General features: G+C 37.4%; 6 protein-coding genes across 7 annotated transcripts; 2 read left to right on the forward strand and 4 right to left on the reverse strand.

Annotated features, from left to right (window-relative positions):
- Positions 1 to 505: 505 nt before the first annotated feature.
- LOC121256031 lies at positions 506 to 1,729 on the reverse strand. Its single transcript, XM_041156640.1, has one exon. It carries the CDS (start codon positions 1,517 to 1,519, stop codon positions 1,034 to 1,036), a length of 486 nt encoding a protein of 161 aa, XP_041012574.1. The 5' UTR covers positions 1,520 to 1,729; the 3' UTR covers positions 506 to 1,033.
- An 899-nt stretch (positions 1,730 to 2,628) lies between these two features.
- LOC121256026 (CMP-sialic acid transporter 4-like) lies at positions 2,629 to 7,489 on the forward strand. Its single transcript, XM_041156634.1, has 14 exons — positions 2,629 to 2,788; positions 2,990 to 3,117; positions 3,218 to 3,329; positions 3,544 to 3,623; positions 3,849 to 3,924; positions 4,022 to 4,122; positions 4,508 to 4,579; positions 4,947 to 4,995; positions 5,089 to 5,130; positions 5,369 to 5,490; positions 5,636 to 5,695; positions 6,336 to 6,384; positions 6,993 to 7,087; positions 7,244 to 7,489. The coding sequence occupies exons 1-14, from the start codon at positions 2,762 to 2,764 to the stop codon at positions 7,290 to 7,292; spliced, it is 1,062 nt and encodes a 353-aa protein (XP_041012568.1). The 5' UTR covers positions 2,629 to 2,761; the 3' UTR covers positions 7,293 to 7,489.
- A 541-nt stretch (positions 7,490 to 8,030) lies between these two features.
- LOC121256028 (cysteine protease XCP1-like) lies at positions 8,031 to 10,252 on the forward strand. The gene is made up of 4 exons (XM_041156635.1): positions 8,031 to 9,207; positions 9,286 to 9,521; positions 9,640 to 9,780; positions 9,908 to 10,252. The coding sequence occupies exons 1-4, from the start codon at positions 8,640 to 8,642 to the stop codon at positions 10,121 to 10,123; spliced, it is 1,161 nt and encodes a 386-aa protein (XP_041012569.1). The 5' UTR covers positions 8,031 to 8,639; the 3' UTR covers positions 10,124 to 10,252.
- Positions 10,253 to 10,274: 22 nt separating this feature from the next.
- LOC121256030 (damage-control phosphatase At2g17340-like) lies at positions 10,275 to 14,804 on the reverse strand. 2 transcript variants are annotated; one of them, XM_041156639.1, is made up of 12 exons: positions 14,363 to 14,804; positions 14,107 to 14,172; positions 13,653 to 13,719; positions 13,450 to 13,518; positions 13,223 to 13,363; positions 12,652 to 12,780; positions 12,454 to 12,540; positions 11,963 to 12,037; positions 11,814 to 11,891; positions 11,573 to 11,650; positions 10,784 to 10,842; positions 10,275 to 10,680 (listed from the first exon to the last, which is right to left on the reverse strand). In XM_041156639.1, the coding sequence occupies exons 1-12, from the start codon at positions 14,530 to 14,532 to the stop codon at positions 10,677 to 10,679; spliced, it is 1,023 nt and encodes a 340-aa protein (XP_041012573.1). In that variant the 5' UTR covers positions 14,533 to 14,804; the 3' UTR covers positions 10,275 to 10,676. The 2 variants fall into 2 exon arrangements, with proteins under 2 accessions (XP_041012573.1, XP_041012571.1); XM_041156637.1 differs by having other exon boundaries at positions 10,780 to 10,842.
- Positions 14,805 to 16,760: 1,956 nt separating this feature from the next.
- Positions 16,761 to 20,064, reverse strand: LOC121256032 (exopolygalacturonase-like). Its single transcript, XM_041156641.1, has 6 exons — positions 19,753 to 20,064; positions 18,611 to 18,751; positions 18,358 to 18,534; positions 17,542 to 17,831; positions 17,203 to 17,431; positions 16,761 to 17,091 (listed from the first exon to the last, which is right to left on the reverse strand). The coding sequence occupies exons 1-6, from the start codon at positions 19,972 to 19,974 to the stop codon at positions 16,864 to 16,866; spliced, it is 1,287 nt and encodes a 428-aa protein (XP_041012575.1). The 5' UTR covers positions 19,975 to 20,064; the 3' UTR covers positions 16,761 to 16,863.
- Positions 20,065 to 21,165: 1,101 nt separating this feature from the next.
- LOC121256033 lies at positions 21,166 to 23,370 on the reverse strand. Its single transcript, XM_041156642.1, has 2 exons — positions 22,903 to 23,370; positions 21,166 to 21,556 (listed from the first exon to the last, which is right to left on the reverse strand). The coding sequence occupies exons 1-2, from the start codon at positions 23,080 to 23,082 to the stop codon at positions 21,383 to 21,385; spliced, it is 354 nt and encodes a 117-aa protein (XP_041012576.1). The 5' UTR covers positions 23,083 to 23,370; the 3' UTR covers positions 21,166 to 21,382.
- Between the last annotated feature and the right edge of the window lie 33 nt (positions 23,371 to 23,403).

Raw genomic sequence — 23,403 nt, forward strand, 5'->3', positions numbered from 1 at the left:
CACATGCACACATATATGGGAACTTTGACAATTTACCCAGAAAACAATATAATGTAATGTTGAGCGTCGTGTTAGTGTCTATAAAGTTTATCATCGATTGAGAAAACGACGACAGATGGTCGATCGAGTAGAACGTCGTGTCAGATCTTGCTGGCAAATGATTGGCATGCACCTTGGTACAGCAATATTGCAGCACATGCCATGCACCGACGGTGCAGTGCCAGTAATATTAATTGAAAACGCGGTCGAGCTTTGATTAATTTGCTTGATACGAAAGCTAGGAAGAAGAAAGGTAAAAAACAAAACTTGAGTCTCAAGACTCGAGACAACGTCTTAGATCCACGGGGCCGACCGGGAAATGATTTCGTTCACAAAAATCATGGGGTCGGCCTGAATCCTGATCCTTAAGTTACGTGAATTAATTGAGAAGTGCTAGCTGCTTTGTTCATCAATCAAAGTATGGAAACATAGACTGAATACAGTGAACGTACAGTGTTTTGGAAGGGACAACAGCTAGCAGCTGTCTAGTTAATAAAATCATGTATTACATTACACGGTGAAGGAATGAATATTATTGTACAAGGTAACCTTTAAAATTTATAAATATATAATTGCAGTTTAACATGATGATCTTTACACCGCTCTGATGAGGGTGAGCGATCGAGCAACCCCTGCATGCAATTTCCCTTTTGTCGCTGTAAATCCATGGCTTGACATTTATGGAGAAGAACGAGGCTGTTGATGAGGCTATCAACACGTACACGTACGATATACAGATCAGTAAATGAACCAATGAACGTCGGATTTGGCAACCAAGAGCTAGAGACCCTATTGAATTTCCTTTTCCAAGCAATATTTCCACGTAATAGAATAATATTCCGTCTAATTACAGACCAGTAATGAACATTAACAAGGAATATAAAATAGTACAGAAAAGAATAGAAGAAAAAAGACATACAAGATTCCATCAAATTAAGGTTTTAGCGACTTTGAATACACCCCCCATATCGTGCTGAGACATCCGGACTTTTTCTCAACCTTGGGTTCTCGAAATTCCATCGTCGAAATTCTGGGAGTAGTTGTATGAATCGTACCTATAGGTTTGAGGAAGTCCTACATGGTCAGAACCAACGAGCTTTCTGATCTCAGACCTGACCTTGTAGAAAACATGCCTCCAGCTACCTTTGTCATGAGAACCAAGCATCTTGGCTTCTTCCTCGTTCAGTTCCAGATCCTTGGCGAAAATGGGCTTCCTTGAGAGAATCCAAGACCAACCCCAGTCCCACCATTCCCTTATGGAACTACCAGCATATTCTCCCATGGAGGACACGGACTTCGATCTGCGAAATGCCCATGAAGTTGCAGGAGATGTAATGGGTTGAATCTTGAGGGAGAGAGAGGACAGCCTTCTGCGCAGGCCTTGTTCTTTCGAGTCCGCTTGCGAAACTGGGAGTGCTTGCTTTGTGGGCATATTGGGTATAAAGCTTCGGTTCTGAAAGTTTTGGATCATGGATCTCATGATATTGTATTGATCTCGCAGCGCGAGGAGGAGGAGGAGGAGGAGAATGAAACGTTGGTGTTAGTGGTGGTGGGGGTGTCAGTGCTTAGATGAAGAGTAGAGAAGGGAAGAAAGGAAAAGGAAAAGAGGTGAAATGTAGCGTTCACAGCACCATCACAGGCTGTTTTATTCGTTTTTTTTTTGAGGTCGGACGCCTGCTGTGATGGTGCGGTCCCATGACATGACTCTTAAAACTTGTATTTTTAACGCCATTTTCTCCTTTTTTTTTTGGGGTTGGCGATAGTTTCATATGGTGGTCAATCCTTGTACATTTGTTTTTTCTAAGGCATAATTACAATTCATGTTTCTCATTTTGAATTATATGTAACGTTTAATACAATTTTAAGATGCGGTTTAGTTAATTATTTTTAAAAAAGGTGAAGTTCTTGGTTAAAAAATAATTTTTTATGTGAATTTTAGATTTATTTATTTTTTTAAATAAATGCGTTGAGCTTGCACATTTTAAGATTATAAATATCATTTTTTTATTTTTTTTTATCACAAGATTATAAAAAATATATTATATTTTTTATACAAAAATAAGTACATAATAAAATAAAAGAGGTTTTTGGAGTTCTATGTTGATGAAAATACGGCAACAACAAAGTAACGCGTCTAGAAATATTTTCTGTCTCCCAATAATAATTGTGAGGATTGGTAACATCATTAACCCTCACATGTAATGGGGGCAGAGATATTGGAATGATATGCTTATGTCCGAGAAAACCGCGAGAAATGAGATGTATTTTCTCGTATGCATGTTACAAGCCAGCGTGTGCGTGCGGGGGACCACCTCAAGCTGTCGGTTGTAAAGTCAAGCTAATGGGCAGTGGCTTTGCGGTCTTTGTCTTGTTTACTCGCCGTCACTGTAACAAGAGAACCGGGGAGGTAGGGCGAACGGCGAAGAACAGCCGAGGTAAAATTTTTAGCAAGAGTCAAAAATCTTGGTCCCTTTGGATCTAGCCCAAATATATTAACGGGCCTAGAAAAAAAACGGCCCATATTAAGATTAGTAGGGCGGTCCAGTGCGCACGTACACTCCGGCCCAGCCACATTTCTATGATGTTTTGCCCTCTTTGGGGCCTGATACGGGAGCGAGAGAGAGTGAGTGATCGACAATCTCTGTTGAGTGGTACAGAGTCAGATCTGTGTAAGAAACGCAGAGAGAAGGGCAAAAATACAGCCTACAGATACACTAAAATCATGGAGTACAGAAAACTCAAAGATCAGGTTCTTCTCTTTTTCCACTCAGCTTTCCAACTCGTCATGTCCCTGATTTCGTTTACGAAATAATGAACAATTCTTTAAGTTAGGGACTAATTCACAATCCCTTTCTTCATTCGTCACAGCTTAGTTTGTTTTACTTTTATGGCACGAATTATTTCAACTCTAATCTCTCTCTGACACTGATAATGCAATTGTCCTTTTTAGGAAGACGATGAAGAAGCGGCTGTTGGAGGAGACGCCATAGAGAGCTTACGCGGGAAAGCTCATTCACTGACTAATGTGGCTGCGTTGGGAGGAGGAACTGCCATTGAACGCTCCAAGTGGAAGCGGAAGTATATATGAGCCTTTTCTTTTTATCTCATTCTAGTACAGAGAAGTGTGTTTTTTAGTAATTCAGACGCCTAAAACAATTGTTTTCTTGTTTGTTTATAGGTCCTTTGTTACATTCGCATTGACTGTCCTCACGAGTTCGCAAGCTATACTTATCGTATGGTCTAAGAGAGCTGGCAAGTATGAATATAGTGTTACCACTGCAAATTTTATGGTAAGCATATGAAAACCCTTCCTTTTGCTGATAGAAAAAGACATGATAGGCTTTCTCTCAAAATAAATTAATTCTGAAGCATCAGCTTTTAGGAATATCTCAACTTTTATCCGTTGGATTCAGGTAGGTCTTAGGTTCAAATTTTACCAATCAAATAAATAGATAGAATGTATCTTTCTATATATCGAGTATTTATTCCTCTTGATTGAATTAGGTGGAGACTTTAAAATGTGCATTATCAGTTGCAGCATTATCCAGTATCTGGAGAAATGAAGGTGTTACTGAAGACAACAGGTTTTTTTTTGCTTGTTTGTTTACTTATTTGTATTTTTTTTCTTTCTAATAATCAGAAAAACACTACGGAGGTGCATGCAGTCGCTCCAAAGAAACTTGTAATTGTAATGTCTTTCATCAAGTTGGAATTATCACCATAGTAGGCGACCTCTTTATTTATTTGTGAATTGGCAATGAACTAAATGTGTACTGCCTTGCTCTTATCTGTTCCTGCCATTTAACTAGGTTGAGTTCAACATTGAATGAAGTTATTGTATACCCCATTCCTGCAGCACTTTACCTAGTAAAAAATCTGCTTCAGGTTAGTTGTGGTGGGCCAGATTTCCTTTTATGTTATACCATTCATCTTCTTGCTTCCCAAAACAAGATTAGGTTAAGTCTTCACTTTTATTGTGCAGTATTACATCTTCGCATATGTCGATGCCCCAGGCTATCAGATTCTGAAGAACCTGAATATTATCAGTACTGGTGTTCTTTACAGGATTATACTTAAGAAGAAGTAAGTCGTTGCCTTCATTTACATTATATCTTTCACTTCATCATAAAAAATATTAGTAAAGCCCCCTTAAAAGATTCAGTGAAGAAGGAATAGTCATAACAATTCATGTTGACATAAATAGACAGTAGGGGGAAGAATAAATTCAGTATTGTTTTCTTTTTCTTGTCAATCTTTCGAATCCAAGTCCAAAATGGGAATTTAAAAGTATCCATGATTATAAGCATATGCACTTATTCAACTGTAAAGTGAAACATGAAATCAACCCTCATCTCCAATTTGGTTAAGGAAAAAAATCTAATTTAAAATAAGTTAGAAGTAGTAGCCAAACCAAATAGCACTTTGCAAAATCCTTAATACATTGTATTTCAACTATTATTTCTTTCAGGTTAAGCGAGATTCAATGGGCAGCTTTCATTCTACTATGTGCTGGATGCACCACAGCTCAGTTAAACTCAAAGTAAGATCAGCAATGCATCTTGTGCTTGGATTATGTCAGAGTTAGTACCGATCAAAAAAAAAAATGTCAGAGTTAGTTATTAGTCATTTCTCATGTTGACCCTAAAGGTACATGCATGGTCCATGCTGATGGGCACGTGTATTGCATGTCTATGACATAGAATACATGTAATTGAACATATTCATTAAATGTTTTGTCACTTTATATGAGGAGAAGAATTCTCTTTGTATATTGCCAAGTATTTGAGAAGTAGGGATTAGTGGACGATGTTTCCAATTTCTTATTCGTAGAATCTTTACTTGAAACTCCGCTCTTGTGTACTTTCATCTTATTGGTTGTGCCTAAGAAATGGCATCATTTTTTTCAGCTCTGATCATGTTCTTCAAACTCCTTTTCAAGGTTGGATGATGGCCATTGTGAGTTGCCTACTCTTAATAAAGTAACAGGCCAAGTAGTATCAAACTATCATAAAATCCTCGTTACCATAATGGTGGGTAATTTATTCGCAGGTCATGGCACTCTTAAGTGGTTTTGCGGGAGTGTATACTGAGGTGAGTTTTTAAGCACACAGTTTGGACTTTAGTTCTTTAGAACCAAAATTCATGTGCATTGTTGCATTTGAGTCCTAATCCAACATAACTCTGTCAATATTTGAGTTGAATTTGCGGATTTCTAACCCACACTGATTGAGGATGTGTAGAGTTCGATTGAGTTAAAAAAATTTGAAATCTTTCATTTGATTCATCTAGAAAACCATTCTGTTTAGTAACTTGCTTGTTATTTTGGCAGGCTATAATAAAAAAGCGTCCTTTGAGAAACATAAATGTGCAGAACTTCTGGTTGTATGTCTTTGGGATGGTCTTCAATGCCATTGCTATCCTGGTCCAAGATTTTGATGCGGTGATGAACAAGTAATTTTAGTTTTCATCTCTGTTTCTGATTCTCTTATTAAAAAGATTCTCAAGTATTTACTGATAAAAAAAAAAAAAAAGATTCTCAAGTTCCTTACAAGTAAATTTTGAAAGTTTTCATTTAGAAGTTCTCGTTCCTTTTCAGGGGATTCTTCCATGGATACACAATTATTACAGTTCTCATGATTCTTAACCATGCACTCAGGTATCTTACATCCTTTTCTTGGCTTTGTCAAGTTTATCAGTAGCCTGTTTGCTTGCTTTAATTTTTTTTTTCAGAGTTAATTTCTTGCTTCAAGGCATATAGAAGCCATTGTGATTTAGTTAAGTTTTCAATAACTATTATAAGAGATTATCATTTTGCTATAAAATATGTGACAATACATTGTGGTAATGCGTAAGTTGTGAGTCCATGGTTATGCTGTCACGACTCAAATTATATCACATGCTATATACCTGTAAATATAAAGTTTTTATCAACTGTCGAAAGAAGTTTTATTCAGCCATCTTGAAGAGCCAATTGCTTCTAGATTGATTGAAAAGCTACATTTTACTTCTGGTTTCTCCTATGCGGTTCCCTGCAGAGGGCCCCTTATTTGTACACAACTCTTTTCTAAACTTGGTGACTTGTTTCTATATTGTGGTGAAGGTTTCATCCTTTAACACGACTGATCTCTGTGAGAGGGTGGGTGTGTGCGCATGTGTCTGGGCCTGATACACACCCAATCTCAACATCTGCAATATTTTCTACGATAGTAACAAACTGTAAAAATATCATCTTTTGCCTTTGTTACCTTTCCTACTTCTTTTACAGTCCACTGAGTTAATTGTCTTTTGTGCTACAGTGGCATTGCTGTATCTATGGTAATGAAGTATGCTGATAATATTGTGAAGGTAAGGCATGGAAATATCACTTTGAATATTGAGAGGTTTTAACTTAAAGTGGATTTACATGTGGAATCATTTTTGGTAATATCCTCATGACATTTCTCTTGCATCTGCAAGCCTTCATTGATAGTGGAATTTTTGAACTGTCCTCATCAAAATTTACCAACATTCTTTTTCCGTCACCTCACAGAAATTGCAACAAAGAGCATCAAAGGCTTTGTGAGAAAGTAGAATCTTATATGGCTGAACATTAACTACTCTGTAGGGGAAATGTCTTCGTATTCTTTTAGAACTCATTTCTGATTTATTTTGGGATTTTTGTTGGCAAAGGATTTTGGTTCAAGTGGTTGGCTTCATTGATCTTAGCGATAGAACTATAAATTTGAATTTAACAGACAGTTCTTGCTAGACCTACTTCAAAAAAGAAAAAATGAAAAAGGAGTTCTTGCTAGACCTGTTGATTGGTCTTTGTTTTCAACCCGAGTGAAATTTTGTTGATAATTTTAGTTATTTTACCCAGAGAAGTATATGTTTCTCTCCCAACCTAACATTTTTTGCACCTTGTGATTCAAGTTCCAATTGTTATAATTTTTTACCTTCCTCGTGCTGTGCAGGTCTATTCTACCTCAGTGGCAATGCTTCTCACAGCCGTTGTTTCGGTCTTTTTGTTTGGATTTAATCTTTCACTTGCCTTCTTCCTTGGCTCAACGTAAGTTACTTTTGGTCACGTAATTTATCTGCCTCATGTTGGGAATGAACGTACCATAATTTACTTGGTTTTAAACATTAATAACCACTGAGATCTTGGCTTGGTTATGTTTGTTTAACTGATTTATTTATTTATTTTTTATTTTTGCCCCTCCAGTGTCGTATCTGTTTCAGTATATCTACATTCTGCTGGGAAGCTGCGATAGCATCCTAACCACACCTCTGCGGCTCTGCCCAAATTTGCTTTCAGTGTAAAGGCTCACATCCTATGATAACTTCCTCTAATGTTTATTTTTGAAGCATAGCATCCTGTGCTTTCAGTGTAAAGGCTCACATCCTTTAATGGAATTGACGATACCTACAGTTACAACCAATTCAATCTCATAATGACAAATTTACATTATGCGTTTCGATCACGGCCTTATTCTATGTTGGTACGATGATGCCGCTAGTTCCATCTATAGAAAAAACCTTTTTAATAAATTGCTCAATAAAGAATGCTGAGGTGGGCCGATAACCAAATAATTCCATCTCATATAATCATTACAATTTTTATAAATTTTTACATAAAATATAATAAACAATTTAACTTTTTCAAATTCTAAAATAAAAATAATATTAAAAAAATTATTTTATTTAATTTTTAACAAAATATCTCATCTTATCTCATTTGAACTACGTAACCAAACGAGCATGCATCAATGTCCGTATTGTTTGTTTGAGACTAATAATTTTAGAATCCCAGGAGAAAATATGGTCTGAACTAAGCTTTTATTCTTAAAATATTTCAGACATGTGAGAGAAATTGTGTAGTTTCACCAATTTGTATACTGTTCCCAGCGCAATGTCATCTTGAATCTTGATCTTGGCTAGCGTGGTTATCGGGATTGTGATAAAAGCAAGACCCTGACCAGCAATTCCACTGGAGGAGGCGAAGGGCTGCCTGGACGCCATGAGATAGCCACAGCTTGAAAGCTCATGGCTCTTGAATGCATAATGCAAACAGTGTCATCGCGGATGACGACATTGTTGGCAGCAGTGTCGGGGGTTATCTGAAGGTCTTCCATGCCAATGGATGATTCATCACATCCAATCTAAACCAAAACAATTTGCCCGACTTTCCATTCTTCAACTCGTATGCATTTTACATTTTACAATTTGCTAGAGATCTTATTACTGTTAAGGCTTCTGCATCTAGCCATGTTTGAATCTGATATCCAGTCAAGACGTTCATCATTCATGGGAGTTTTATGGTGATCACTGAGATTTCATCGGTTGTAGACGTCCTACACTATAGACTTTCCAATGCTCATTTCAAAAACACAAATGGTCTTCTGAAATGAGAGGATTGCTTAGCTCAGAGTCAGAGATTTTACGCAAGAAAACAACCGAAGCTTTCACATGATTTGGTGAAATTATCTAGACGTTCCAGCCTCTGCTTAAGCAAATGAACATGCTTGGAACAAAAGCCTGCGCAATAGAACTAAAACTAATCGTAAAGGCTCCGTATGTTGGAGATATAATTCAAAAACTACTTCACGTGAAAGCAACCCATGAGACCACACTTATATAACTCCATCCCTTCCCCTTCCCCAATATTCACTCACATATTCTCATCTTCCACCGTTAGAACTGATATTCTAAAAACACCGCAATATATGGCTTTCTCTTCATACTCTAAGATCTCCCTTCTGGCATTTTGTGTTTCTCTTTTCGTTTGTTGTGGTCTGGCCCATGAATTTTCAATTGTGGGTTATTCGCCGGAGGACTTGACTTGCTTGGACAAGATCATAGAACTGTTCGAATCATGGATGTCAAAGCACGGCAAAATTTACAAGAGCATGGAAGAGAAGTTGCAAAGGTTTGAGGTATTCAAAGATAACTTGAAGCACATTGATCAGAGGAATAAGGAGATTACCAGCTACTGGCTCGGGTTGAACGAGTTTGCGGACTTGAGCCACGAGGAGTTTAAGACCCAATATTTGGGTTTGAAAACTGAGTTTCCCAGAAGTAGGGGTTCCTCCAGAGAATTCAGTTATGGTGAAGTGGTGGATGTGCCCATGTCTATAGATTGGAGGAAGAAAGGAGCTGTTACTCCTGTAAAGAACCAGGGTTCATGTGGTATATCTCTCTCTCTCTCTCTCTCACATGTTGATCATATATATAGTGAGCAAAAATGATGACATGATGAGCATGCAGGCAGTTGCTGGGCATTTTCAACGGTTGCAGCTGTTGAGGGCATAAACCAGATAGTAACAGGGAATTTAACCTCGTTGTCGGAGCAGGAGCTTATCGATTGCGACAGATCCTTCAACAATGGCTGCAATGGAGGTCTCATGGATTACGCTTTCCAGTTCATTATCTCAAACGGTGGACTGCGCAAGGAGGAAGACTACCCCTATCTAATGGGGGAAGGGTCTTGTGAAGAGACGAAGGTATGTAACTGGCCAGCTTAAGTTGTTCTAAACCAAAACTCTAACTGCAAAGGAACTTTCAAATATAGAAGTTGTTGATTACTAAGGTTTGTTTGTTTGTTTTTATTTTTTTCTTCAGGAAGAAAAGGAGGTGGTGACAATAAGTGGTTATGACGATGTGCCACAAAATGATGAACAAAGTCTGCTGAAGGCTCTGGCTCACCAGCCTCTTAGCATAGCAATTGAGGCTTCTGGCCGAGACTTCCAATTTTACAGTGGGGTGAGCAGAATATATAGTCTTATCTCCAACCCCAAAAAGAAAAACAAAAAACAAAAAACCAAACACACATTTCAATCCCTTCAGCTTGTTTACCTAAATTACGCATGGTTTTGTGGGTGTTTTGTAGGGGGTATTCAATGGCCATTGTGGGACTGAGCTAGATCATGGAGTAACAGCCGTTGGATACGGGTCATCAAAGGGGTCAGATTACATCATTGTGAAGAATTCATGGGGACCCAAGTGGGGAGAGAAAGGGTACATCAGGATGAAGAGAAAGAATGGAAAACCAGAAGGGATTTGCGGTATCTACAAGATGGCATCGTATCCTGTCAAGAAAAAATGATCTACCTATCTCATCTCATGCCACCTGAAAAAATTTCCTTGCTTTTCTTTTCCAAGATTGATGAATTTACGGTTGTATGACTTTGTTATGTTGCTCCATCAATAAAATGGTTGACAAATTCTCTTGAAACTACGTATAGGTTGATAAGTACTAACAAAAAAAAGTTGGAATTAATACACAATTGCCACCCATCTTAGAAGACATTAGCTGAGACTTTGATGGTAAGAACCAACAACAATGGCAAATATATACGTAAAATATATTCTTATGACTATAGTTGAGCTGCGTGCTTGCACAGAAAAGCACGTTGACAAAATAATTTCTGTGACTTGTAAACAGTTCCCATGCTTATTTTAATAAAAATGACGAACCCTAAAAGTTCAAAGTTATCATTCTTCCAAGGGGTAACACCTAAGGCTAGTGTATGGAATGATAACCCTGGAGCAATTGGGTAGCAGCATGGGGGAAAATGACTATTAAATCAAAACTTCATTGTATTTAAAGACACAATCATAAAGTCGTCCTCCGAGAAACTGGGCGACCTCTGGATGTTTCACCTGCATATAAAGACACAGAAGAACAAACAGAAGTGACATCACTTGAAGTAATCCGGGGAAGGAACCAAATAAGATGATATACCGGAAAAAGGCCATTACCAACCCAATCTTGAGGGAATCACACTTAAATTGCGCATAAAGATTTGTCAATATTCCACGACCCTGCCAGAAGCAGTCAGTCATACTTGGAGAACTAAAACACCTTAATCACTGAAACAGCTTAGCCGCAATCGTATCACTACATGTATAGAACATTTCAATCCATAATTATAATTGGTTGTTTCCCCAAGCCTAAATGATTTGCCGTTGATGTGTACATCGAAAGGTAATTTTGGGTGCAAAATAAAAACTTTTTGCAGTGTGTGGTGCAAAGTGAAAAACATATGATAGTCTGTAGGTGAAAAGTGTTACTCCCAAACAAATGGTTCATTATTAACAGTAACTTATTTTTCCCATTTATTTGTCCACATCATCTCTTGTTCCTTTTATTATTATATTGCTATTATTTTTTGTATTCATCCTTTAACAGATCTTAACTAATTAATCAAGAGGGACAAAAGAAAACCAAGTTTACTGAAGCCATGGTATTCTGTGAGGAAACTACATGCTTCCATGTTAAACTCATGAGTTATATACCGAGCTGACAATTGACAGTCAATGATTTCCTTTTTGGGGGAGGGGGGCAGTTTGTGTATATTGCCTCTTACTTGATTACACGGAAACACTTGTTTCCCAAACCCACCCCATCCTTTTTGTCACTCATTTGAATGGTCCAGTTTGGATATAAGTAGTTGAAGATCATTTGAATAAGAAAAACAGGAAATGAACAAAGAAGCTTCATCCATTGAATGGTTTAAAAATCTACTAGCTTCCTGACTTTGGAATAACTTACCATCCCTTCCAACATAACTAGGTCCACATCACTTGCTAGGTAGGCAAGCTCTTGTGAAACTCTCGTAAGATCAATAACCTGCATTGAATTAGAAGGCCAAAAAGTTTCATACCTTCATATTGATGTTTTACTTGCAAAAGATAATAATGGCAATTATACTAATAATGACACTAAAAAAATGATATCCCTCAACCAGTAAGGGAAATACCAGTTAATGCGAAACAAAACAACACTTTCTTACCGGCAAATCATTACCAGAATTGGCAATTAAAAGATTTGAAGTATCAACACCCATGAGCTGCCCATGTTCATCCTTCAGCTGGTAAATTGCCACTTGCAACATCAGAATCTGGATTCTAAAACCAACAAAATTCTGATTTTTTCTAATACCTTTGATATAATCTCAACCAATTCGGGGTAAGTGACATCATTGATAGAAGGCAAGTCATTGGCTGCCAAAACAACCTGCATGAGAAAGCCACCTAGTCAAACAATGCCAACATTACATGCATATGAAGAGTGAGGGGTGAAATATTAGAAAATGGTATCCTCATTAAGCAAAACTTTCAAATATAGCTCCCCATATGCAATAACTACAATTAAAGAACAAGAGGTAATGAAAACAAAATGGGTGTGAGGTGCTTATACTTTAAAATACCACCAGATGATGACTTCCATAAAAAACAACTAGATAATTAGAGTAAAAATAATCTTGAGACACAAACTACATACTTCTTTTGTTACATTTGACTAGTAAACAGCTGAACTTCAAATCTTGGGACACAAACTACATACATTTTTCTTCAACGAAAAATTTGACACCATGAAACTTCTGGGTTTGTACCACAAGGAACAGATGGAATCCAAGACTGAAAACAAACCTGAGTCCCCTGCCGGAGTAATTCTCTTGCAAATGGTAAAATACCCAAAATGATATCTGCACCAGAATTATCAACAAAAATGATAGCCTGTCATGACAACAAAACAACAAAAGGGGCTGGTTAGTAAAGAAGAAGCAGATATAATAGAATCAACTCATAGATATTTCTCAAAGGTTTTGGGAACCACAAAAAACTTGCCTTCTTCCAAGGTTTCTTGCTCCATTTCAATTTGAAAATGTCCAAGTCATCAATAACCCAAGGTCGGGGGACAAGATTTTGATAACTTGCTAAAAATGACATTCCATCCTTTGAAAACACCTCTGCAAGCTTCAAGAAATAAGAAAATTATGATCTTAGTAATTGAAACCAATGAGGAAGGATCTAGACCTCTCTAACCACTATGACAGAGACTTTTAGAAGTATGGCATAATGTAGTTTCGAATTCTGCATTTGTTGAGAATTCACCATTGATTGACCACAGGTAAGGAGCTGCATTTAAGATACATGGATATGGTGGAAAAAATGATGTCTAAGAAGGCAAACTGGTTTGTTTGAAGGTGTTAATTCAATAATAAACCATATGATAGCATCTGATTAAAAAGAGAACATGGCCCTAAATGGATAAGCAACACATAAAAAAATTCATCTCTAAATCTGGTTTTTTGTTGAGAATTAATGTTTAAGTATATATATATATATATATATATATATATATATATATATATATAGCTCAAAATTCTGAGAAGCTTTCCAATAATAAAGGACGTACCTGTGCAGACCCGAGATCAAATATATTGCCTGCAAATATTCCTCTCACCAGATTCTCCAGACGCTTCCCTTCATCTTCGATGGCATCACTAAGATGAATAACCTTTGCAAACAGGGAAATAGCCTTTGCATTCTCTTCATCCTGTTAAAGTTCCAAAAAAGAACAGTTTTTTTTGAGTAAAAATGCAAAAAACTTGGCACCATCAGACATAAAAAGTTAACGCTTGCCTTAACTTTCTTGAATATATCGCGGAATCCCAATTCTCTAAGGACTTGTTCACGAAGTCTGCAGAGAAGCTATGTCCCACCAAAGAAGAAGAAGAAGAAGAAGAAAATTAAAGGAAAATGAGAATAAAAATTTCACCTTTCAGCAAAAATTAATTGAAGGCGGTGACAGGAAGTTGTAGCTAATTTATTTAAGATGGGCTTACAATGCCATCAGGAGGTCCACCATGACTTTCAGGATCTTTCTTAAAGTCCTCAAGTATTTCAGCATACCTGCCACAAAACACACAATAACAAAAGTGCAATTAGGATCTTTACAAATACATCAGACTAAACTGCCTACAAACGGCATTCTGAAATATCATGGAGAGAGAGAGAGAGAGAGAGAGAGAGAGAGAGAGAGAGAATCCCTCATATGTCATTGTAATTGACAAGATGTCAAGATGTTAAAACGAACAACTTGATTCGTAGCATACATTCACAGTCATTCCAACAAGTTGAATTCGAATTGTATATTTGCTACTGCGTTGTTAGAAGGTCCACCGTTAGACAGAGCCGTATCTTTATCGCTGATCTATTTTTGAACTAATGCGATTTCATTACACTTAGAGGTTAGTATCATGCAACAGTACGTATAGGAAGTAAAGCCAAAAGGCCTACCTCTGTGCAAAAATTCCAGCTTTAATATTAGCATCAGGAACTGTAGGGTCACTCTCGGCTCGTTTCCTGCAGCCAGTTTGAAATAATCAGTACATGATGCCGAGACAGTGATTTAGAAGAGCTCCTTAAAAGGCATTAAAAAAAAAAAAGATCGGAACTGAATAGTGGCTATTGTATACCCCAGAACACTTGAGGAAGAAGAAACCGGGGGAAGGGGGGGGGGGGGGTGAAGAAAGAAAGGAAGGTAGAAAGATACTTGAAGGAGGGAATGGAATTGAGGAAGAGATCAATCCAGAGGAGCTCCGAAGGGGTGGCCTTGCGAGGGTTGTCAGAGGGGAATCTGTAGGGAATGGTGCACGCTCTGTAATTGGACTCGATCGGCGTCGGAAGCAACGGAAATGCCACCATTTCCGACGCGTTTTCCATTCCTCTCCTCCTTCTTCTGATTCAGTTACCCCTTTCTTCTATCTATCTATCTATCTATCTCTATCTCTCTCTCAGAGCGATGAGATGATTAGTATCCAAAAGAAATGCGTGTGGTGATAGAAGGATTTGCAAGGTGACGGGAGAGAGAGAGAGAGTCCAATTCCGTTGGTTGTATTTTCTTCGGGAAGTTAGAAACAAGCAAAGCAAGGCGTGCGTATCTCTCTCCTCTTATATCCACCCCAGGCTAGGCGCTCATTCGAGTCCTCCCACCATTGTTGTGACTTTTATTTCTTTTTGGGAATCCAAATACATGCCTTTCCTTTTCTCCCTCTTCTTATATTCTTGTCTTCATGCTGTCTTTAGTTTTATTTTTCCTTTTAAGCAACTTTGCCAAAAAATAAAAGAAAAATACTAAATGTATTTAAAAAAAATTTACAAAAAATTTATTTATCTGCACGTCAATTATTAATATATTAAAAAATTATGAAATTTAAAATTTAAAATTTAAAATTTGAATTTCAAAAAAAAAAATTAATAAAATAAATTTTATAAATAAAATTATAAGTATATGTAATTCTACTCTAAATAAAATATGTAATTAGGAACCTAAATAAATCATATCCAATCAAATACATAGCAAGAAAAGAAACAAAAAGAGAGAGAAAATAGATCCCCTCTTGGTTCCAACCTCCTTAATTATAACAAATACCAAGTTTAAAAAGTCAATCATTTATTATAATCTATTTGATAGAGATATCAGTACTATAATTATAAAGAAATCTCACAACAGTAATTCTATAAATTGGCATAATTTTATATGATATATTATATTTATTTTATAAAAAAAATAATTTTTTAATTTAACGTATCATCTAAATCAATATCAATTTATAAATTTACTTTTGTAGAATCTATTCGTAATTAAAATATTTAAAAAAAAAACTAAAAAAAAACACGTGCCCCATGCAATTTCCAACCTGAAACAAGGTTGCAATGCATTGAATACCTCCATACTAGATTTGGGAGATGTGAAGACCATCAGAACAACATGTGGCTCGGCACAACTATTAATTCGATGCATTGCTTGCTTGCATTAAAGATCAGCCGTCTATAAGACTTGCTGGTGGACCATACGTTGCATGTAGCTTGATGGAAAGCAATAAATAATCTTTTCGACCCAAGGGAAAAAAATAGAATAGCACGCCAAACTTACATAGAATATAAGGGAGGAGCTTCCTCGAGTTGATATTGAAAATACAAAATCATGAAATCCAATGGTTCTCGAAGATATGGATCGAGAAATAATAATAATAATAATAATAATAATTTTTTTTTAATATCGGTAACCTCTCTAAGATAGGACCCTTCAACCCATCCATAAAGAATAAATATCGGTCCCATGTAGGGCTGATACCTGCATGGTGCGGGGCGAAGGGTATCCGCACCTCGCATCCCGCCCCGCACCACGCAGGGGTGGGGTTTTTTCCCCTGGCACCAACCTCCCAGCCGGGGGCCGGGAGGAAAAAATCTCATCCGCCTTGCTCCTTGCTTAGACCAACACATTGAGTCTAAAAAATATATTTTTGATCCAAAAATATTCTTTTAAACCCAAATTATAATATAATTTAAATTATAAATAAAATATGTAAATACAAAAAGAACTTAAACTCATTAGAATTAGATTTTGGATTGTTTTGACCTCTTAGGCCAACTTTTATATAGTAGCAATGTAAGACTTACTACTAAATCCCACATTACTTAAAGATGACTATTGTATTACCTTAACCTTTTATATAGAGGTTGGCCTAGGAGGCCAATGCAATCCAATGACTTGAATACAATTTCATGTCTTTAATAACTTATATATATCTATATACAATATATTTTTATATAAATTATATATTTGGAGCGGAGCAGGGGGCAGGGCGGGCGGGCCCCGTTGGGGTCATTCCGCCCTTGCTCCCGCTATGCCTTCTCCATGTGGGGCGGGGGCAGGGCAGCGGGATACGGGCCTCCGCTGCCCAACCCTAATCTCGTGCACCGCACCCTTAGAAATTTTTCTAAACGGAACTGGTTAAATCGCTAGATTTTCACTAGTGGGTGTGGCCTCTAGAGATTGTTTGCACCCAAGGAAATTTAAACCTTGGACTTGGGGAGAGCATACTCCCAAGTCCAAGGTCTTTACCACTTAAGTCAACTCCCACGAGTTATAATAATAATAAGGAAATTTAAGTTTTCCATGATACTGCAATATCCCCGACACAGAACAATTCCCAGAATGAAGTAAAGTTGCAATTAGTAACTTTGATCGCATCTAATTAAGATTGGAAACTAAGAACATGGAGGTGGGATTTGGGTGCCAATGTATTTAGCTCTAACATTTTTGCAAGTGGAAGTGGCATGTTTCTCCCCTGTTGACAGATCCAAGTGTACATTTTCAAGGTAGATATTCTGGCATGGCATCCCTCTGCTGCATTCCAGTGCCACTGCTACCTTTGAGGACGAAGTCCCTCTAATGTTCTTGAAATATATGTCACTGATCTTCACTCGAGATGGTGCCTGCACTTTGTTACCAATGAGATTTCACGAGTCTCCCAGGAAATTATCTTCTAACTAAGAAACAGAAACCTGATATCAATGAAAAATGAGCCTCTACTTGACATGGTGTACCATGGAAGTGCAGGAGGTGAATGGACAATATGCTTGATCGATTATGATGGGATTGGTCACATTGTTCATCACAATGTTCTCAAATGTCATATTGGTGGCCACACTGCTATCTGGGGAGTTAGCCCAAGTCTTGATCCTGATGCCATTTGAGGTACCTGTAATGGTACAATCTCTGACCACAAGTCCACTTACATCTCCTTCATTCCGATATTTTCCTAAACTTCCAACGCTATTGGATGCAACCATATTAACAAGACATGGAATTAAGTAGCTCCACATAAAAGATGGATGTGTAAAATTAAACATTGAGGTTACTACAGTTGGAGATTTTGAGAGTACCTGATGCCATGACCTGGTCCGCAGGTGACACTTGAGACAGTGACCTGAGAATTCCCTTGTCCTATAGAAATGCAGTCATCACCAGTACCAATGTGTGATCCAGAAAAATAGACACTAGAGCTTCGCTCAATGTGGATTCCATCAGTGTTTGGGCTGTTTTCCGGGGCTGAAATCTTGATTTTACTACCTTTGAAGTTCTGGCACTCCACAAGAGCTATGTGAAAGAACTTGCTATTCAGCGAAGTTATGCCTCGGACAACCGTCTTATTCATTGCCATGAATTTTACATTCTGAAAGTAGAAAACGTTTTCTTATTAACTTGGTTTACTACCTCAGTTACCTATCCACAGCAGTGCTAGGACAATCATTACATCTTAGACCTACATTGTCTGCTAAAGTCTACACGGTAATGTGAACCAAAGCAGCAGATTTTAAACAAAACAAAAAAATGACTCTGAAACATATTCCAGGAATAAAGCTTATGGCTGCATCATAGAAGTAGCCTTTAGGCTCCAATTCATAATTGTCTTCCCTCTTATTGGATGCGCCTACTCTTTCATCCTGAGCTTAGACCATGAGAATGGTCAGCCACACCCTGTTTCCTGTTTAGCAGCATATTGTATAGCTAAAAACACCAGAGCTCTCTCTCCCCACTTACCTGAAGGTGGGGCCTATTGATAAGAATTTTTTATAAAGCTCTACAACTGTATGCCCGCGCGCGCGCGCACACATATATGTATATATGTGTATATAGTAATATGAAAAAAGTGCAAAAATAATAGAATATGAAAAGGCTATAAAGGTTCTGAAACATACAGTTGGAAGAAGTTTGCACTTGGAGTGAGTGGAGCAGTTATTGTAAGGCCAGGCTTTGGCACCTTGACCATCAAAGGTCCCGCCTCCGGTCAAGGTTAGCCCTTCCAGCCTTCCAAATTCAACCCAACCAGCACTGAATCCATAATTGGACAAATCTGTTGTAGCCTTCAGGTGACCCTGTGGATTCCTCAAATTTTAAAAGTATACAGATGGTAATAAAAATGTCAGGAAAAGATTAAGGCCAGAGTCTTGCCTTCATAAGAACAGTCAGAGATGATACGTTATTGCATGGGCCGGCAAACTTGATAGGGCCAATCAAGTATGTTCCTTTTGGTATCACAAGATTCACCGAACCTGACGCTTCACATGCCTCTTTCCATGCTGCTCTGAAGGCCTGGAATGAAAGTATCAGTTCTTTCTTAAGTCGAACAAGCTGTGTACATTACACAAACTAGAATAGGAGGACATGTAGGTGCTCTGGCCGCTTTTGTTGGCCATTTGCAGCATAGAACCACATAAATATGCGCAAAATACAATTTGACTTTCTGGAAAAAAGTCTGCAGGAAGTTACTGAGAAGAACAGAAGATTTCCAAATGGTGTGAGAAAGGCCTAGGAAAGCTGAAAACGAAAAATGAAAAAAAAAAAAAAAAAAAACTAGTTGGAAAGAAGGTGCAGATGAAAAAAATAGCTGAGTTGGGTTTCATGATTGAAGCCAAGTTTTCATATCTTGGTGAAACTTCCGAAGTCATTTGGGATCATAAATGATGGCCTCGTGCACAATTAGGAACTACAGAGTGGAATGTTTGGCGTTGTCTGCATCTTCCAATTTAGAACATTCTTGTGGTTTCCACCAGTAAATAAAAGGATGAAATTTGATTGAAAGTAAAGGAAAAATCTGCAACTCGTAAAGGAAAAAAACAAATTCAGAAGCTGAATCTTGTCTTTAAGCCATAAGGAGCACAAAAGGGCTGACTTCAGTCTATTGTGTGAATTGAATAAAAATTGAGCAAGGCTAATTTCAGCAGAGACTATTCAGCAAGCCAAAAAAGGAATAAAAAAACATGAGAGTATAGTGACCATAATCATATCTTGATTTGCTGGCCCTCCTTTGGACAGTAGGTGTGCTTGTGAAGCCCCTAACTTTCCTAAGTTGTTATAGCACAAAGGTTAAAAAGTTAAAAGACTTCAATATGGACATGATCGAGTTTTGGTATAATTATACCATTGATTAAAAGCAAAACAAAATAGATCAATTCTATTTAAATGCAGAAGATGGGGAAGAAAGTAATAAACTAATCAAACTTCTTTTCGAGTCACTTCAAGAATTCCGAACAAGAATGCTGTTAATTCCATGTTACAGAGAGAGAGGGAGAGGGAGAGAGAGGAGGACGAACCCTAGTATCATCAGTTCGGCCATCTGCTCGAGCGCCAAAGCTCATGACATCAAACAAACCATGTCTCCTCCCCTTGTGATGCACAAGGCTACTTTTATGGGCTTCACTGCCTTCTACCCCCAAAACTGCTGCTACTTGTATCCCTTGTCCGCTGCCGAAAACACCATTAAAACAAAGGATGCAGAGAAGCAAGAGAATCTTGTCATGGAAGGCAGGGCTCATGTTACTGTTTCATATATTTTTTTTTATTTTGTTCTTCAAGTGTTCTTCAGATTTCAAGTTCCGAGAGTGTCTTTGTTTTTTCTAGATTCATCAAGGGTCTGTGACGTTCAGCATAATCAGACTTCAGTGAAGGGTTGGTAGGTACTGGGTTATGGATATATTTTTGAACAAGTGAAAAGGGCGGGTTTTTAAGAGTCAACAGTAACTGTCGTTAACTTCCTCTTCCATACTGCATTATAAAAGTTATAAACCGCGACTTCTTAAAAGACATGGTGGAAAACGTCACGGGTATCTCCTTGTTGGACTTTTCTTATACTCTGCACAAACTGTTAGAACAATGGCTCGTGGCTATTGGGATGATTTGCCACGTTTGAATGTGCCCATGAACGGCGGATCTCGTGGGGTACTACGTTCTTCGAAACGTGGTTTACAACTATCACACACAGTTCCCCGGACTTGATAACGTTTTCCTTCCCCGGACTTGATACGTAACAATCCTCAGGTAACTTTTTTTATTATAAAAAAAATAAAATAAAAGAAGAATATAGTTTTTATCTCACGAAAATTATTTTTACTTTTAATTTATATTATTTTATTAAACGAATGTTTTATATTTAATATTAATATGCGGTTTGATACAAGAAATCACTCGTAAAAAGACTTTTCCTTCCCAGAAAGAGGGGAATGTATATGGACGTGGAGCAATTATTTCATTAGCACGCCTACTTCCGCCCTATATATACACGCTCAAGAGTTTCTATATCCATAATAACAATAATTGATCATTTTTCGGCAACACAGCCTATCATCTGCCTTGAATTAGTCATTTGGAAAAAGTTAGTTTGCCCACCAAATGTTACCGCTCTAGTTGACTGTTCGGAAAAAAAAAAATTATTAGTTTTTACTTAATATTAAAAAAGTAATTTTAAGTATATTAGTGTATTTTTTTATTTTTTAAAAATATTAAAATATATTAAAAAAATGTGAATAGAAAAATAATAAAAAAATAGTTGCAAAAAATAACTATTGGTCAATTAGAGCGGGCTACTCCATTTTATTCTCAAGCCGCACACCATCCATGTTATTTAAATGGTAAAATATGATTTGTAATATTCAAATTTTAAAATTTATATTCTAAATTAAATTATGCCATGTAAATACTTTACTAAATATGCTTTACACGCCGACTTAATAATAAAATTTTTCTTGAATTAAATAATAAGTCCAGAGACAAGGCCAATTCAGATTATAGTGGGGGTACCTAAATGTACATATTTGAAGCATCCAAAAGAATGAAGAATCTTAACAAGAACATTGGTTAAGGCAAGTTTACGGGAAAGAAGAAATCACACCCAACCATGGATTTCTTTCTTTCTTTCTTTCTTTTTCCACCCTTCCAGGTAAGACCTCATTTTTTTGCCTTTGCAAACCTGAGGCATCGATACTTTTCACCGCTTACAGTGATTTCAAGAGCTCCATCTTGATTGTCTTGATTTGATGCAGTTCCCATTAGAACACTTTTCTCTTTCTCAAGATTTTCTCTCTCCATCTTAAGCCTCATTTCTTGTCGTGCAATCTCTGCCTGGAAGATAAAAGTAATGTCTGAGACCCTAAAACATGAATAACCCGTACCTGCATTTATTCATGTGGTAAACCATGTTAACTAATGGAAAGATGTGTACCTACAACATACATTTTCCAAAGTTGTTAGCTTATTTCCATTTGTTTAACATGCATCAACTTCTTATTCGATTAGAATTATCGGATACTGATCACCACAATAATTAAGAAAGTCAAATTGTCATCATTAGATCAGGTTTCATGTATCCAGAAAAGCAAAGGACCATTGAGTTTCCTGACAGATGTAAATCAACATTCTGATCTGGTCTTATGAGAGCGGTATCAAGTGTCAACGCCGGTGAAGAAACACAATGTCTAACAAAAATTTTGCACAGCTGATAGAAAAATAACAGTTGGACCTGCTAATTTTTCTACAGTTTATTGCAACAGAAAATCAAGTTGTATCAATGAATGGAATTTGTTGAACAACTATAACTGAGGTCTGAGGGTCTTAGAGTTGCCATGCCAAATAAAACTTGAGCAATGTATTTCAAAGATTTTGATGTCAATTACAATGTTTCCATATGGCATGTCCACTAGGGAGCGAGCAGCCATAATGAGATGGCATAAGGTGACATATGTTTCCACGTTGCACCCTAGTGGCGAAGAATTTGATCTTAAGCAGCTTGGGGAAAGGAAATAGAAAGAAAAAACATACAAACATAGAGGTTGAATATTCCACACATAGACTTAGTGCACAACTGCACATTCAACCTGCAGACACCACACATGCCCATGTAATGCTTTCACAATCTAATTCGGGGTACCATAGTTTCAATCCAACAAACGTATAATTTTGAGAATTTAACTAAAATGTGCAACATTTTTAATTTTGTGCTAACTCAGTTCCTCATCATACTACCAAGGTAAAAAAAAGTTCCTAATGATACTATGATGCCTGCAGAGGATGAATTGATGAGAAACTTAAACCAAGAAACTCCATAAATACGAACTAAATATCGAACTGCAATAGATGATGATCTCTTTTTTAGTTGAAAGAAACGTTAACTAATATGGTTTGGAAGAAAGCATATTGATTCCATTGAAAAAAATTGACCCTCAAATGGCTTCAAAAGCCCCACTCAATATCCCAATATCATTGCAAGTATAAAAAAACACAACAGATATAGGATTACGGGCATTAGGTTGATATTCATTGCTATTAATTCAATCGGCTTTGAATTTAGTTGAGTAAAAATTAAAAAGGCTAAAAGAAAAGAAAATAAGAGAGTAGAAAGGGAAGGGGGGTTGAGGGGTATAGCATAACAAGCCAAAATAGGAAATAAAAGATGAAGGAATATTGTTTACCTCGCGACGAGAAAGTTCGACCTTCCAAGCGGCTTCACGCTCGGCGACTTCACGTTCGCGCTCATCAATGTAGCTCTGCATCTCTCTCTCCTTCATGATTTGGTCCTTTATATCCGCATCCAGTGCTTCCTTCAGCTCCTGCACGAACTTGTCGACCACCGCTTTTATTCTCAAAGACATCTATCTCTTCGTCGCCCCCCTCCCAAACTAATGTATTCTGCTTTGAAATCTCTGTCTATCTCTTCTTATTTCTCGGATGGATAAGTTTCTGCGCTGTCGCGAGGGGAGGGAAGATATGGGTTCTAGATGAAGAAGTGACTCAATTTTTAGTAGCCAGTAGGACCCAATGTGAAGGATGGAATTTCGTGCATGACGGGGAAGAGAGAGAGAGAGAGAGAGGAGGAATGCGAATGTCACATTGTGGACTGGATCGTTTGTTTGATTGGATCCACGCCCGCTCGTCTACGGTCTACGTCCTCGGATCACAATGGCAGGTCTCAA

Source organism: Juglans microcarpa x Juglans regia, chromosome 3D (genome assembly GCF_004785595.1).
Source record: "Juglans microcarpa x Juglans regia isolate MS1-56 chromosome 3D, Jm3101_v1.0, whole genome shotgun sequence".
Taxonomy (NCBI): Eukaryota; Viridiplantae; Streptophyta; class Magnoliopsida; order Fagales; family Juglandaceae; genus Juglans; species Juglans microcarpa x Juglans regia.